Source organism: Papio anubis, chromosome 10 (genome assembly GCF_008728515.1).
Source record: "Papio anubis isolate 15944 chromosome 10, Panubis1.0, whole genome shotgun sequence".
Lineage (NCBI taxonomy): Eukaryota > Metazoa > Chordata > Mammalia > Primates > Cercopithecidae > Papio > Papio anubis.
Genome location: NC_044985.1, coordinates 10,320,655 through 10,337,541, shown reverse-complemented (window position 1 = coordinate 10,337,541; position 16,887 = coordinate 10,320,655). Strand labels below are relative to the sequence as shown.

Here is a 16,887-nt window from a genome sequence, read left to right as displayed (position 1 = left end):
ACAGAGCGAAACTATGTCTTAACCAAAAACAAAACGAAACAAGTTCCTCAGCTCAACAATTAGAAAGCAAACAATCTACTTCGAAAATGAACAAAAGACATTAAGAGACATTTCACCTCAGAGGATATACAGACGACAAATTCATGAAAAGATGTTAGACTAGTCATCAGGGAAGTGCCGATTAAGACCTCAATGAGATATTTTCACTACACATCTATTAAAACAGCTAAAGTAAAACATAGTGACAACTCTAAATTTTGGTGAGAATGTGCAGAAACGGGATCTCTCATACATTGTTGGTGTTGGGATAGTAAAGTGATATCGCTACTCTGGAAGATAATTTGGCAGTTTATTTTAAAACTAAACATGTATTAAACCATATGACTCAGCAGTTGTATGCCTGACCATTTATCCCAGAGAGATGAAGACTTATTTCCACAGAAAAACTTGGGCATGATTGTTCATAGCATCTTTATTTGTAGTAGCAAAAAACTTGAAACAACCACAATGTCCTACAGTAAGTGAATGGTTAAAAAGTGGCACAATCATACCATGTAATACTGCTCAGCAATAAAAAGAAGAAACTATTGATATGCAACAACTTCGGTGGATTTCAGAGGGCATTATGCCGAATAGGAAATAAAGCCAGTATCAAAAGGTGTTATATATTATATGATTCTATTTATGTAACATTCTTGAAATGACACAGTTACAGAGATTGAGATCAAATTAATGGTTGCTAAGGGTAAGGGATATTGGAGTTGGGGGAGTGGTGACTATAAATGAGTAATATGAGAGAGTTCTTTGTGATAATGGGTATTTCTATATCTTGATTATGGTATTAGGATAGGAATCTAAATGTGATAAAATGACACAGAACTATACATGCACATTATACCAACGTTAGTTTACTGATTCTGATATTGTACTGTAGTTATGTTAAAATGTAAGCATTGGCAGAAGTGTACACAGGACCGGACCTCTCCTTGCTATCATTCCAAGTTTGTGTGAATCTCTTAATTATTTAATAATAAAACCTTAAAAATAAACATCGTGTAGTACAAACAAACCATGTCTCGGGAGCAAAATTTAATCCTCAAACATATATATTTGTGCTTGGTGAAGTTTGAAAAGGTTAAATTTAGAGATTAGAATTTTAACTGGTTCAGTGAAGTAGGTTTTGTTTTTTTTTTTTTTTTTTTTTTGAGAAGGAGTCTCACTCTGTTGCCCAGGCTGGAGAGCAGTGGCACGATCTCGGCTCACTACAGCCTCCGCCTTCCGGATTCAAGCAATTCTCCTGTCTCAGCCCCTCAGGTAGCCAGGACTACAGGTGTGTACCACCACACCTGACTTTTCGTTGTTTTTTTTTTTTTTTTTCCAGTAGATACAGGGTTTCACCATGTTGGCTGGGCTGGTCTCGAACTCCTGACCTCAGGTGATCTGCCCACCTCAGCCTCCCAAAGTGTTGGGTTACAGGCATGAGCCACTGCACCCGACCCATTCAGTAAAGTTTTTAAAGAAAAATAAGTTACTTTATTTATTATTTACTTTATGGTAGGTATCATGCGTCAGGTGTATCTTGTATAACGTGATACTGTATACTACGCTTTTAGAAAAGGGAAACAGCATTTTCAATAAATACTTAAGAAAGAAGGAATTTTAAGTTGTCAGTATTATGTTTTGTCTTTTTCTTAAATTGATTGGAAAGCTTGTTTATGTTCTGTAATTTTTTTTTCAAAAATTCCTTGGTTCTTGATGTAAGCATGGGTAGACAGATGGTCCAACATGTGGCACCTGTGGAGAACAGAGCTGGTAGTTGCTCACTAGCTCTCCATTTTTTATTTTTTATACTGAATTTTGATTTTTTGAGATCGCCAGATTAATAATATAAGCATTTCTAATAAAGAGAAGGTGATGACAAGTATGCCTACTATTACCATTGCTACTTAATTTCATAGAAGTACCAGCAAATGCATTTATGGAAGAGAAAATTATAAAGATTTGAATGAAATAAAATTATCAGTGGCAGATGACTGCATTGTATTCAGGGATTCAACTGAGAACACAATAGGATTCAGTAAGATAGTGGGAGGTGAAAAACGTAGAAATAAACAACATGTTAAATGTATATATCTGTATATTGTAACACATATTTGCTGAACAAGGAAGAACTAAAAAGTTAAGGGCATAAGTCTAAAGAAGGATGACCTTGTTGAATTTTTCGGGAAAACAACTGATCTTACAGCTGCCCAATAATGATTGTTTATAATTTATGACTAATAATATTCCGAAGTTGATCATCTTTGTAAATCCTTGTCAGTATTCTGGATTTAAAAAAAATTAAAATAGAAGAAATGGAATCATCAGGTCAAAGAGATAGACTTTAAAGCTGTTTGATTATATTTACAAATTAAAATTATTATCAGTGTATGAAAGTAACGATATGTTTTCTTTTATCTAGATACTGTTGTTTTGTTTCCGTTAATATTTATTGCTACATTATAAAATGCTATATTATGAATATTCAATAATTCATTTAAAGAAATGTAGATATAATTCATTTTATTTGTTCAATAATTATGGGGTTTGAGGCAATAGTTTTTTGATTTGATCCTCAGAAAAATCTCCTGTGAAGAATGAAAGGTTTAAGTGAGGTCTAGTGATTTCTAGAGACTGGATTTGAATTTATGTATTTTGATTCTTAAGTTAAAGATATGGACTGAGGCCGGGCGCGGTGGCTCAAGCCTGTAATCCCAGCACTTCGGGAGGCCGAGACGGGCGGATCACGAGGTCAGGAGATCGAGACCATCCTGGCTAACACGGTGAAACTCCGTCTGTACTAAAAAAAAAAAAAATACAAAAAACTAGCCGGGCGCGGTGGCGGTGCCTGTAGTCCCAGCTACTTGGGAGGCTGAGACAGGGGAACGGCGGGAACCCGGGAGGCGGAGCTTGCAGTGAGCCCAGATCACGCCACTGCACTCCAGCCTGGGCGGCAGAGCGAAACTCTGTCTCAAAAAAAAAAAAAAAAAAAAAGATATAGACTGAATACCACAGAGAATTCCGTTTAAAAATAGTGATGATTGGCCGGGCGCGGTGGCTCAAGCCTGTAATCCCAGCACTTTGGGAGGCCGAGACGGGCGGATCATGAGGTCAGGAGATCGAGACTATCCTGGCTAACACGGTGAAACCCCATCTCTACTAAAAAATACAAAAAACTAGCCGGGCGAAGTGGCGGGCGCCTGTGGTCCCAGCATCTCGGGAGGCTGAGGCAGGAGAATGGCGTAAACCCGGGAGGCGGAGCTTGCAGTGAGCTGAGATCCGGCCACTGCACTCCAGCCTGGGCGACAGAGCCAGACTCAGTCTCAAAAAAAAAAAAAAAAAAAAATAAAAATAAAAATAGTGATGAGGAGTGTGGGAAATAAGATCCTACAAGGCTCTGATGAACTTTTACTGGGTTCTAAAAATGTGTTTAGCTGTTTTAAAATACAGGGTATTTTGAAGTGGTCAGAATGTGAGTTCAAAATCGATACATGTGTGAGCAGTAATAAAAAAATAAGTGGGCTGGGTGTGGTGGCTCACAGCTGTAATCCTAGTACTGTGGGAGGCTGAGGTGGGCAGATCATCTCAGGTTAGGAGTTCAGGACCAGCCCAGCCAACATGGTGAAAACCTGTCTCCACTAAAAATAAAAATAAAAAAATTAGCCAGGCATGGTGGCTCACACCTGTAGTCCCAGCTACTTGGGAGGCTGAGGCATGAGAATTGCTTGAACCAGGGAGTTGGAGGTTGCAGTGAGTCGAGATCGCACCACTGCATTCTAGCCTGGGCAACAAAGTAAGACTCGATCTCAAAAAAAAAAAATGTGAATTAAGTGTAAAATGACCGTCAAAACCTAGCGAGCTCCTATGCAATTTTAGTAGCAAGCTGTCTCCCTTTTTAAAGTGTATTTCCAAAATAGATTATCTACTTTATATCTGGAAGGTGAATATATAACCTACATAACTTGTGAAAAAACTACCATATTACCCCTATAGAGTATACTATGCTTATTACCTGGGTGGCAAAATAACTTGTATGCCAAACCTCCATGACATGCAGTTTACCTGTATAACAATTCTGCACACGTACCCCTGAACCTAAAATAAAGGTTAAAAAAAAAAAAAAAATCCTGGCTGGGTACAGTGGCTCACGCCTGTAATCCCAATACTTTGTGAGGCCGAGATGGGCAGATCACCTGAGGTCATCACCAGCCTGCATGGCAAAACCCTGTCTCTCTTAAAAATAGTAAAAATTAGCTGGGCATGGTGGCAGGCACCTGTAATCCCAGCTACTCAGGAGTCTGAGGCAGGAGAATCGCTTGAACCCAGGAGGCGGAGGTTGCAGTGAACTGAGATCGCGCTACTGTACTCCAGCCTGGACAACAAGAGCGAAACTCCGTCTCAAAAAAAAAAAAGAACAGAAACAAAAATCCTTAGAGCATACTAATAATATGCAGAAAGGCACAGTGGAAGATATATTTTAATGGTGATTTAAGTCTTCATTTGGAATGTCTTATAATACAGACTGTGAACTCAAAAAAAAGTAGTCACTCAGGAAGTTTATAGTGGACTCTAGATCAAAATTGAAGTGTTTTCAGTTAGAACACAGTAATGCTATCATCTCTTTTCTTAGGATAGTTTTTAACTTTTAAGATTATTCAAAATGTAAGAATTTGTTTTAAAATAATTCTTTAATTCAGAGCATAAACCTGTATTCACAGAAATATTTTTTGCAGAGGCAATTGGTTTGAAAGATGGTTAACATTTCTCTACTATAAGCTCTTTGGTCTTTGAGCAAGAGTAGTGGTGGTACATTTCTTTATTAGAGGCATGTAGGTTAGGTGGTTAGAAGGCAGGAGTCATTCATTTGAAGAGCTGTTTACAGACCATATTTGACGATAGGGTCTGGGATGAGGGTTGTGTGTATGTTAGTGTTTTATGGACGCTCCCTAGGTGATTCTTTGTTTGGTTTACTTATGGCTGTTATGTTTGTTGTTATATATTATTTATATTTTAAGATGCAAGTAGATAATTGTTCTTCCATGCCTAGTTCAATAGGATGGAAAGAAATGTGGCTTTCTATATCCTTTGATATCTGTTTATCAACTAAACTTTAAAAGTAGGAAATTAGAAGGGAAGTTTTCTCTTTTTTAAGGTACAGTGAGGAAAGAGAATCTTACTAGTAATCTATATCTGTGTGCTTTCACTTTTATCTTCTAGTGTAATATATACCCAACTCCTAAAGATCCTGATTCAAGGAAAATACTATCAGTGCCTGTCTCTGAGGCCTGAATTTTCCAGGCCCCGGTCTTGGAATGTGGAGGAGATGAAAGAAAACAGACTTGAGAATATGCAAACATGAACTCAGACCTTTCCAAGAAGAACATCGCCCGGAACTCCCCCAGCTCCTAAATCTCACTTTAAAATGTGTTTGATGCTTTATCTGAGTTTGGGTCATCTTAAGGGAGTGCAGGTATTAGAAACTACATAGGTTGTCCTAATTTTCTTTGATGTAATTTCTTGTGGGTCAATCTACACACATCCATAATGATTTCTAGGTGTAGAATTGCTGGGTTGAAGACACATAGTTATTTCTGAGACATTGTCTACTGTCTAGTCAAACTGCTTCCTGGAAGAGTTGTGCTCATTTGCACTCACTACGGTGTATGAGAGGCTACCTGAAACAGTGCCCGGGTGACCAGCCGTGGAAGATAGGGCAACTTCCAGTTACATGGTTTTGGGGAGAAAATCTGGGGCATGAAAACTAGTTTTTTTCTTATTCCGTATAGGATTTGCATCAGGCCGCAGTAGGTATTTGTGTCAGTTAAGTCTGGACTATTTGGATATTGGATTTCTGGGCTGGACGGTGATGGATGAACTGTTTACTGCTCTAGGTTGAAGTATTTTCTACTGAAAGAAAATTGAATTGTTTTCTGCCTACTGGCAGGCCTAATGTTCTGTTAATGGAAGGATGCAGACCAGAGCTGTTCCTGTTCGGCCGTCTTGCCAGCATAGATTGAAAGATTAAAGATTGCTAGATTGAAATGGGACTAAAAGTGGATGTCCAACTGAGTTTATTAAAAGATGAGAGACGGCAAAGTGGCCCACACACTTGAAATCTCGAGAAAATATTGTGTAGTGTTCTAAAAATATTTACTGAACATTTTATTTAAACATGGAAAGGTATTTTGCTGCCACACTGATAGTTCGGTGAATTGCACTTTTGGATCTTGGAGAATGGAGAGAAGCAGCTAGGCAAATAATTGGCAAGGAAAGTAAACAGTTACAATGCAGCTTTGTTTACCCACTCTGCCTATCTGCATTTCTGAAATTGGATTCCTTGGCTCTGTGAACTAGTTAGCCTTCCTTTAGAGTGCTTGGAATTGAAAGCATGCCAGAGAGAACACAGTCCCGTATATCTTAGTTGGATGTGTGCATCCTGTCACTGTTAGGACTTGGTAGCATAAAGGAATTCATAATGAGAAGTGAGCTGGGAATGGTTTATCAGTGGAAATATCTGGAATAGGTTTTTAGATCTGTTTGTGTCATGGACATTTCAGAGTGAAGAGGTTACATAAAAGGCTGTTACTCTTGAAACCCAGAAGTCTCATAGTCACAATGTTAACATTTTTTATTTGTGGAACAAAGACTTCTTTATTTAATAGATAGGACTTTGATTATGAGAAAGATCTAATTGTACCCTGAAGTTCGTTTAGAAAGTACTATCTCTGAGTAGCGTCTGTTTTATAAAATTTGGGAGACATTGTTTCACCTCATTTTTGGTTATAATCTGCCAATAAATTTCACATTTTAAGAATTAATCAGGCACTGTAATATGGGGATACTTTTTTCTCTGATTTTAACAGTTTTGCAAGAGTCATTTATTTGGGAATAGTGAGGGAAATAAGGGCAAAATTTAGAATGTCAATCTTGTTGCTGAGGGAGCAGAGGAAGTGTTTTGAGAAGTCACATGATGGCTGGCAAGATGGCTGAACAGGAACAGCTCTGGTCTGAAGCTCCCAGCGAGACCAACACAGAAGGCAGGTGGTTACTGCATTTCCAACTGAGGTACCGGCTTATCTCATTGGGACTGGTTAGACAGTGGGCGCAGCTCATGGAGGGCGAGCAGAAGCAGAGTGGGGCGTCGCCTCACCCAGGAAGCACAAGGGGTTGGGGAACTCCCTCCCCTAGCCAAGAGAAGCCATGAGGGACTGTGCTGTGAGGAACGGTGCATTCTGGCCCAGATACTATGCTTTTCCCATGGTTTTCGCCACCTGCAGACCAGGAGATTCCCTCGGGTGCCTACGCCACAAGGGCCCTGGGTTTCAAGCACAAAACTGGGTGGCTGTTTGGGCAGACAGTGAGCTGGCTGCAGGAAGCCAGGGAGCCGAGTGGTCTACCTCAGTGGATCCCACTCCCATGGAGCCCAGCAAGCTACGATTCACTGGCTTGAAATTCTTGCTGCCAGCACAGCAGTCTGAAGCTGACCTGGGATGCTCCAGCTTGGTAGGGGGAGGGGCGTCCACTGTTACTGAGGCTTGAGTAGGCAGTTTTCCCCTCATAGTATAAATAAACAAAGCCGCCAGAAAGTTCGGACTGGGTGGAGCCCGTTTCATGATGACAGGATCAAATTCACACATAAAATATTAACCTTAAATGTAAATGGGCTAAATGTCTCAATTAAAAGATCCAGACTGGCAAGTTGGATTAAAAAGGCAAGACCCATCGATGTGCTGTATTTATGAGACCCATCTCAGGGACAAAGACACACATAGGCTCAAAACAAAGGGATGGAGGAATATTTACCAAGCAATTGGAAAGTTAAAAAAAAAAGCAGGGATTGGCAGGGCGCAGTGGTTCACACCTGTAATCCCAGCACATTGGGAGGACAAGGCGGGTGGATCACCAGAGATTGGGAGTTCGAGACCAGCCTGACCAACATGGAGAAACCCCGTCTCTACTAAAAATTCAAAAATTAACTGGGCAAGGTTGCGCATGCCTGTAATCCCAGCTACTTGAGAGGCTAAGGCAAGAAAATCTCTCGAACCCCGGAGGTGGAGATTGCAGTGAGCCAAGATCACGCCATTACACTCCAGCCTGGGCAATGAGTGAAACTCTGTCTCAAAACAAAAACAAAAACAGACGGGTTGCAATCCTAGGCTCTGATAAAACAGACTTTAAACCAACAAAGATCCAAAAAGACAAAGAAGGTCATGGTAAAGGGATCAACGCAACAAGAAGAGCTAACTATCCTTAATATATACGAACCCAAAATAGGAGCACGCAGATTCATAAAGCAAGTTCTTAGAGACCTACAAAGAGACTTAGACTCCCAAACCCCACTGTCAATATTAGAAAGATCAATGAGACAGAAAATTAACAAGGATATTTAGGACTTGAACTCAACCGTGGACCAAGCAGACCTAATAGACATCTACAAAACTCTCCACCCCAAATTAACAGAATATACGTTCTTCTCATCACTACATCACACTTTAAAATTGACCACATAATTGGAACTAAAACACTCCTCAGCAAATGCAAAAGAACAGAAGTCATAACAACAGTCTCTCAGACCGCAGTACAATCAAATTAGAACTCAAGATTAAAAAACTCATTCAGAACTGCACAACTATATGGGAACTGAACAACCTGGTCCTGAATGACTATTGGGTAAATAATGAAATTAAGGCAGAAATAATAAATTCTTTGAAACCAATGAGATCAGAGACACAACATCCCAGAATCTCTGGGACACAGCTAAAGCAGTGTGTAGAGGGAAATTTATAGCACTAAATGCCCACAGGAGAAAGCAGGGAAAGACCTAAAATTGACACCCTAACATCACGATTAAAAGAACTAGAGAAACAAGACCAATCAAATTCCAAAGCTAGCAGAAGACAACAAATAACTAAGAACAGAGCAGAACTGAAGGAGATAGAGACACGAAAAACCCTTCAAAAAATCAATGAATCCAGGAGCTGATTTTTTGTGAAGAACTCCTGCGGGAGTTCTTTTTAACAAAATAGACCACTAGCTGTACTAATAAAGAAGAAAAGAGAGCAGAATCAAATAGATACAATAAAAAATGATAAAATGGATATCACCACTGATCCCACAGAAATACAAACTACCATCAGAAAATATTATAAACACCTCTACACAAATAAACTAGAAAATTTAGAAGAAATGGATAAATTCCTGGATGCATACACCCTCCCAGGACTAAACCAGGAAGAAGTCGAATCCCTGAATAGACCAACAACAAGTTCTGAAATTGAGGCAGTAATTAATAGCCTACCAAGGAAAAAAAGCCCAGGACCAGATGGATTCACAGCTAAATTCTACCAGAGGTACAAAGAAGAGCTGGTACCATTCCTTCTGAAACTATTACAAACAACAGGAAAAGAGGGACTCCTCCCTAACTCATTTTATGAGGCCAGCATCATCATGATACCAAAACCTGGCAGAGACACAACAAAAAAGAAAATTTCAGGCCAATGTGAACATTGATGTGAAAATCCTCAGTAAAATACTGGCAAACTGAATCCAGCAGCACGTCAAAAGCTCATCTACTAGCTTCATCCCTGGGATGCAAGGCTGGTTCAACATATGCAAATCGGTAAATGTAATCCATCACCTAAACAGAACCAATGACAAAAACCACATGGTTATCTCAGTAGATACAGAAAAGGCCTTTGGTAAAATTCAACACCCCTTCATGCTAAAAACTCTCAATAAACTAGGTATTGATGGAACGTATCTCAAAATAATAAGAGCTATTTATGACAAATCCACAACCGATATCATACTGAATGGGCAAAAGCTGGAAGCATTCCCTTTGAAAACTGGCACAAGACAAGGATTCCCTCTGTCACTACTCCTATTCAACATAGTATTGGAAGTTCTGGCCAGGGCAATCAGGCAAGAGAAAGAAATAAAGAGTATTCAAATGAGAAGAGAGGAAATCAAATTGTCTCTGTTTGCAGATGACATGATTGTATATTTAGAAAACCCCTTAATCTCAGTTCAAAGTCTCTTTAAGCTGATAAGTAACTTCAGCAAAGTCTCAGGATACAAAATCAATGTGCAAAAATTACAAGCATTCCTATACACCAGTAATAGAGAGCCAAATCATGAGTGAACTCCCATTCACAATTGCTACAAAGAGAATAAAATACCTAGGAATACAACTCACAAGGGATGTGGAGGACCTCTTAAAGGAGAACTACAAACCACAGCTCAAGGAAATAAGAGAGGACACAAACAAATGGAAAAACATTCCATGCTCAAGGATACGAAGAATTAATATCGTGAAAATGGCCATACTGCTCAAAGTAATTTATAGATTCAGTGGTATCCCCATCAAGCTACCATTGACTTTCTTCACAGAGTTAGAAATAAAACTACTTTAAATTTCATACGGAACCAAAGAAGAGCCCGTATAACCAAGACAACCCTAAGCAAAAAGAACAAAGCTGGAGGCATCATGCTTCCTGACTTCAAACTATACTATAAAGCTACAGTAACCAAAACAACATGGTACTGCTACCAAAACAGATATATAGACCAGTGGAACAGAACAGAGGCCTCAGAATTAACAACACACATCCACAACCGTCTTATCTTTGACAAACCTGACAAAAACAAGGAATGGGGAAAGAATTCCCTATTTAATAAGTAGTATTGGGAAAACTGGCTAGTCATATGCAGAAAACTGAACCTGGACCCCTTCCTTACACCTTATACAAAAATTAACTCAAGGTGGAGTAAAGACTTAAACGTAAAACCTAAAACCATAAAAACACTAGAAGAAAACCTAGGCAATACCATTCAGGACATAGGCATGGGCAAAAACTTCATACTAAAACATCAAAAGCAATGGCCACAAAAGCCAATATTGACAAATGGGATCTAATTAAACTAAAGAGCTTCTGCACAGCAAAAGAAACTATCATCAGAGTGAACAGGCAGTGTACAGAATGGGAGAAAATTTTTGCAATCTATCCATCTGACAAAGGTCTAATATCCAGAATGTATAAGAAACTTAAACAAATTTACCAGAAAAACAACCCCATCAAAAAATGGGTGAAGGATATGAATAGACTCTTCTCAAAAGAAGACATTTATGTGGCCAACAAACATGCAAAAAGGCTCATCATCACTGGTCATCAGAGAAATGCAAATCAAAACCACAATGAAATACCATCTCACACCAGTTAGAATGGCCATCATTAAAAAGTCAGGAAACAACAGATGCTGGAGAGGATATGGAGAAATAGGAATGCTTTTACACTGTTGGTGGGAGTGTAAATTAGTTCAACCATTGTGGAAGACAGTGTGGTGATTCCTCAAAGATCTAGAACCAGAAATGTCATTTGACCCAGCAATCCCATTACTGTGTATATACCCAAAGACACATGTGCACGTATTTATTGCAGCACTGTTCACAATAGCAAAGACTGGGAACCAACCCAAATGCCCATCAAAGATAAACTGGATAAGGAAAATGTGGCACATATACCCCATGGAATACTATGCAGCCATAAAAAAGGATGAGTTCATGTACTTTGCAGGGACATAGATGAAGCTGGAAACCATCATTCTCAGCAAACTAACACAGGAACAGAAAACCAAACACCACATGTTCTCACTCATAAGTGGGAGTTGAACAATGAGAACACATGGACACAGGGGAACATCACATACTTGGACCTGTCAGGAGGATGGGGGACTAGGGGAGGGATAGCATTAGGAGAAATACCTAATGTAGGTGACGTGTTGATGGGTGCAGCAAACCACCATGGCACGTGTATACTTAGTTAGCAAACCTGCACATTCTGCACATGTATCCCAGAACTTAAAAGTATTTAAAAAAAAAAAAAAAGTCATCTGTCAGGTTTTATGTCGTTTTTGTTCACGTATGTCATAAGCTTGCTGCGGATATTGGCTACTCTTCCCTTTCACCTCTTTTCTCATCCAGTTTGGTTTTTCTCTTGTGAAGTATTTCCTTGTTATCAGTGTAGGCACAATGAAAAGTAACTTTTAGTAATTCAAATTTTAAAGTTCTATCATCTGCTTAACTAAATTTTTGTTTTTGTTTTTCAGCATTGGTTGGATGGTACAAAAAGCATCAAAAAGCAAGTAAAAAGTAAGTGCTGAAAAAATTATTTGTGGGGGGAAAAGGAAATATAATATATTAGAAATTCTGATTTCTGATAGGACATAGGAAATCATGTTTTTTAAGATGAATTTAAGATGAATTTTTTTAGCATTTCCATTTTCTAGAAATCATTTTATTCTGATAAACTGAGCTACTCCCCAAGTTATATAGGCTGCGTTGGGGTTTAACTTTCTAGGAGAAAACCTTGCAGCATGCAAATGGGGTTGGCTTTGCCCGAAATGCTTAACGGTTATTTGCTAATTATTTGTGTTGGAATTTTCCTGTTTGGCATCTACCCTAATATTGAAAATATTTTGAGACTTTGTTATAGTATTTTAAAATTAAGAAAAATGAAACACTTCACATAAAATGTTAGTGTCATTCAGAGAGAGAATACCATTGTTTATTCATTATCCAACTTGACTTTTTTTTTTTTTTTTTTTTTTGAGATGGATCTTGCTCTGTCACCCAGGCTGGAGTGCAGTGTCGCGATCTCGGCTCACTGCAAGCTCCGCCTCTCGGGTTCACGCCATTCTCCTGCCTCAGCCTTCTGAGTAGCTGGGACTACAGGTGCCCGCCACTATTCCCGGCTAATTTTTTGTATTTTTAGTAGAGACAGGGTTTCACCCTGTTAGCCAGGATGGTCTCGATCTCCTGACCTGCCTGCCTCGGCCTCCGAAAGTGCGGGGATTACAGGCGTGAGCCACCGTGCCCGGCCCCAGCTTGACTTTTTATCAGACTTATTAGGGCACCTCAACTCTTGTCTCAAAATTATGAGACCACTGAGATTATGGAATTTAGTGAACTTGCTGAAGTGTATTTGTGTGGGAAGATTTCACCATGAGCAGTTAAATAGGCGTTCTTCAGTGTAGCAGGTTTTCAGGGCTGTTAGATTGCACAGTCAAGACTTTTATTTGATGCATTTGGCTCTGAATTGTTAGAATTAATCTAGAGCTGTCTATTGGGATGAGAGATTATAGTAATATACTATATGATGACATGGTACATTTAAAAAAATGTAATTGATCTTTTAGCATCATGTTTAAGCCTATGATCGATCTAACCTGAAATAATGCCATCAAAACCTGATCTTTTGTCTCACTTCAGTAGATTTTTGACCAGTTTTCTGGCTGAAAAGTATTGTTTAGTTTCTTTTATTAAAACCTTTTTTTTTTTTTTAATGACAGTTGGTTCACCCTATTGTCTGCATCTTCGAGTTAAGTTTTATTCCTCAGAGCCAAATAATCTTCGTGAGGAGCTAACCCGGTAAGAACACTATTTAGAATTGTGCCAGGGGTATTTTGATAGTTTTGAAAGATTGTCTGTATATTGTTTCCAGTTTATAGCCAGCTAATAAAATGGATTCCTGTCCCCTGGTAACAGGACCTCAAATAATAGAATTTTATTCTGGGACGTGTTTTTTAAGTGTATGATTTTTTTCCTTTATCATTTTCAAAATAAAGAGTTGGTTCCTTAGCATCCTCCGAAGGTGACTAGTGATTTCTTTTTTTTTTTTAAGTATCACTCTCAACGCGGGAATGTTAACAGGATTGACATGTTTCAATACATTGCAATATTATATTTATTGATGTTGAAAATAATCTGTCTTTGGCCTCAGGGAGTTTATTCAGATTGATTTTCGACTTTCTTTACTCATTGAAATGCCATTGATTAATAAAAAACATTAGATTCTGATTGATTTGAATAGTTTTGAATAAACCTTATGTTATATATACTTATTTTAATTTTATCCTGCCTCTTTTGTATTTATTCATGATCTCTATTGTAAATTCATCACTCCATATACACATACTATTTATTAAATGAAAAAGTTGAGCTTTTGAGTTCCTTTAGAAGGATTTCCTCTAGAACACCTTGACAATGAGATTGTAGCTATAATCTGTAATTATATCCATGCCTGTATCCTTTAACATAAGAAGTACATGTGTCATTCTGTCATCCAGGCTGGAGTGCAATGGCATGTTCTCAGTTCACCACAACCTCTGTTCCCCCAGGTTCAAGCAGTTACCATGCCTCAGCCTCCCAAGTAGCTGGGATTACAGGCACATGCTCCCACCCCCAGCCAGTTTGTGTATTTTAGTGGAGATGGGATTTCGCCATGTTGGCCAGGCTGGTCTTGAACTCCTAGCCTCAAGTGATCCACCTGCCTCGCCCTCCCAAAGTGCTGGGATTATAGGTGTAAGCCACTGTGCCAGGCCTGTAATTAAGAATACTTCTAAGAACTAGTGTTAGATCAGTAGGGTAATTATAGTTTACAATTATGTGTTTGACATTTCAGAATAGCTAGAAGAAGAGAATTCAAATATTTCTAGCATAAAGAAGAGACAAATATTTAAGGTGATGGATACTCCACATATACTAACCTGATCCTTACAAATTATATGAATGTGTTCGATTATTTCATGTATCCCCAAACTATGTACATCTTTACATTAACAGAAATAATTTTTAATAAAATAATACTTCTCAAATTAGAAGGGTAAGATTTTTTTTCACAGTAGACTGTGCTGTTGGGTTAAATTTGTGCCTTTTATTTTTCTTAGGTATTTATTTGTTCTTCAGTTAAAACAAGATATTCTCAGTGGAAAGTGAGTATTAGTTATTTAAGGATAAATGCACATTTTCATGGGTGGTTGAAAATTATTTTGAAAGTAAGTTTATAGTTGTGAAAAAGAAATGGTCAACATAAAACATGTATTATTTTCATTTATCTTAAAGTGAAGGTTATGAAATCAACTTGTCTAACACACTTGTGTTTCGGTCTCAGATTAGACTGTCCCTTTGATACAGCAGTGCAATTGGCAGCTTATAATCTGCAAGGTAAGCAATTCTTATGTTGACTGTTAAGACTCAAGTATAATCCTTTTTTTGTGTGTTTTTAGTTAAAGAAGATTCTGATTATGAACAAGCAAAGAGACAACACTGTTTTTGTATAAACTTGTATCAGTGTCTAACCCTGACTTTTACTTGTTTTAGAACATTGCCTTCTTTTTCTTCTCTTTCATGTAATTGCTCCCTTTCCACCTAAAGTATTGAAACGTCATAGTCTACCTGATAAGTCTGTGAATGTTATGATTGGGCCTTCAGCAAACTTTTTCCTTAAAAGAAATGCAGTTATATATGAGTAAATTGTTGCTGAAGCCATATAGCTTAGCAGTCCTTTCACTCCAAACCTACATTTTGTTCAGAAATAGCCACAGATGAGTACATACATGTTTGTGCATTGTTCAGATTTTTCCCTGCTGCTTCCTACCCCCGTTTTTTTTAAGTTCCTTTCAGTTATTTCTTTAGGATTAATAATTTTAAAATTTTGGAAGACAGGGACTATATTTAGATTGGTATGTGGGGTCATATTCTATGTAATCAGTATATTCTTTTGTTCTATTTTTTTTCAGACAGGGTCTCACTCTTTTCCCCAGGCTAGAGTGCAGTTGCATGATCTCTGAAGCCTTGAACAACTGGGCTCAAACGATCTTCCGCCTGAGTACCTGGGTCTACAGGCCATCATGCCTGGCTAATTTTTGTACTTTTTTTTTTAAGAGACAAGGTCTTGCTATGTTGTCTAGGCTGGCCTGAAACGATCTTCCCACCTCAGCCCCCAAAGTACTGTGACTATAAGCATGAACCACTATACCCAGCCTTAGTAATAGTCTTAATAGATCCCAGTTAATTGTCTTTTAACGATTACTAAATTTTTTCAGTTGTTCACTATGAGGTCAGAGGTATTTCTTTATGGAAGTCTAGAAAGCAGTTTTCAAAGGCTAAGCACTGAGGTGTGAATGCATTAAGAGAAAGATATGTAATTAAAAATACACTACCAACAATAAATATGAGATATATGTGTATGACTGATAGGCTAGATTTACTTTTGGAGACTTGTCTGAGTATTATTAATTTTTGCAAGAAATTCCTAAGAATCTAGTCTTAGCAGTTTTCATTAATGAAATGGTTTTTGAAGGATTTAGCAGGAAATACATATAACTTTTGAAACTTATGTTTATAGCTGAACTTGGTGACTATGATCTTGCTGAGCATAGTCCTGAACTTGTCTCTGAGTTCAGGTTCGTGCCTATTCAGACTGAAGAGATGGAACTGGCTATTTTTGAGAAATGGAAGGAATACAGGTATCTGGCATTTGACCATACTTTCTTTAAAATCACCACAACAGTTATTTCATATTCATTTTCCTCTATTTCTATCCTTGGTATAGAATTTATTTTATATTTATTGTTACTTTAAAAATCATTGTTTTAAATTTCAGAGGTCAAACACCAGCACAGGCTGAAACCAATTATCTGAATAAAGCCAAATGGCTAGAAATGTATGGGGTTGATATGCATGTGGTCAAGGTAAGCATTGTGTTGTGATGCTTTTTAAAAAATTTATTCTTTGGAGGTTTGCAGTGACTGTGGCATTTTTCAGTATGAGGAAGGGCATGGAGTTGGCATAAGCTAGCACTGGGTACTTTGAATGTATGGTTAAAAAGTTTGAGATTAAATACCGAACGACTAGAATGTCACAGAAACGTTCATTATAAGAAAGAGGAGAAGCAACCAAAATCCCGAACAAGGTACTTGGTCCTTTTAAGCTGTTATTTATTTATTTATTTATTGTTATAAAAAATTGTTTTAAGCTTTTGAGCCATGTGTTACCCTTTTTACTTCCTA

The 16,887-nt window shown here is 38.1% G+C and overlaps 1 protein-coding gene across 7 annotated transcripts in view; it reads left to right on the top strand.

The window, feature by feature from the left end:
• The window catches only part of EPB41L5 (erythrocyte membrane protein band 4.1 like 5), a 189,666-nt gene that overhangs the window by 61,306 nt on the left and 111,473 nt on the right, over window positions 1-16,887 (top strand). For all 7 annotated transcript variants that reach the window (XR_004176469.1, XM_031651176.1, XM_031651177.1 and 4 more), the window contains exons 4-9: window positions 12,145-12,187; window positions 13,387-13,465; window positions 14,764-14,808; window positions 14,988-15,040; window positions 16,224-16,344; window positions 16,482-16,569. Coding sequence is in view for 6 of the 7 variants with exons in the window: in XM_031651176.1 (XP_031507036.1) it covers window positions 12,145-12,187; window positions 13,387-13,465; window positions 14,764-14,808; window positions 14,988-15,040; window positions 16,224-16,344; window positions 16,482-16,569 (429 nt within the window). In the remaining variant the exon portion in view is untranslated. The remainder of the gene's footprint in view (window positions 1-12,144; window positions 12,188-13,386; window positions 13,466-14,763; window positions 14,809-14,987; window positions 15,041-16,223; window positions 16,345-16,481; window positions 16,570-16,887) is intronic.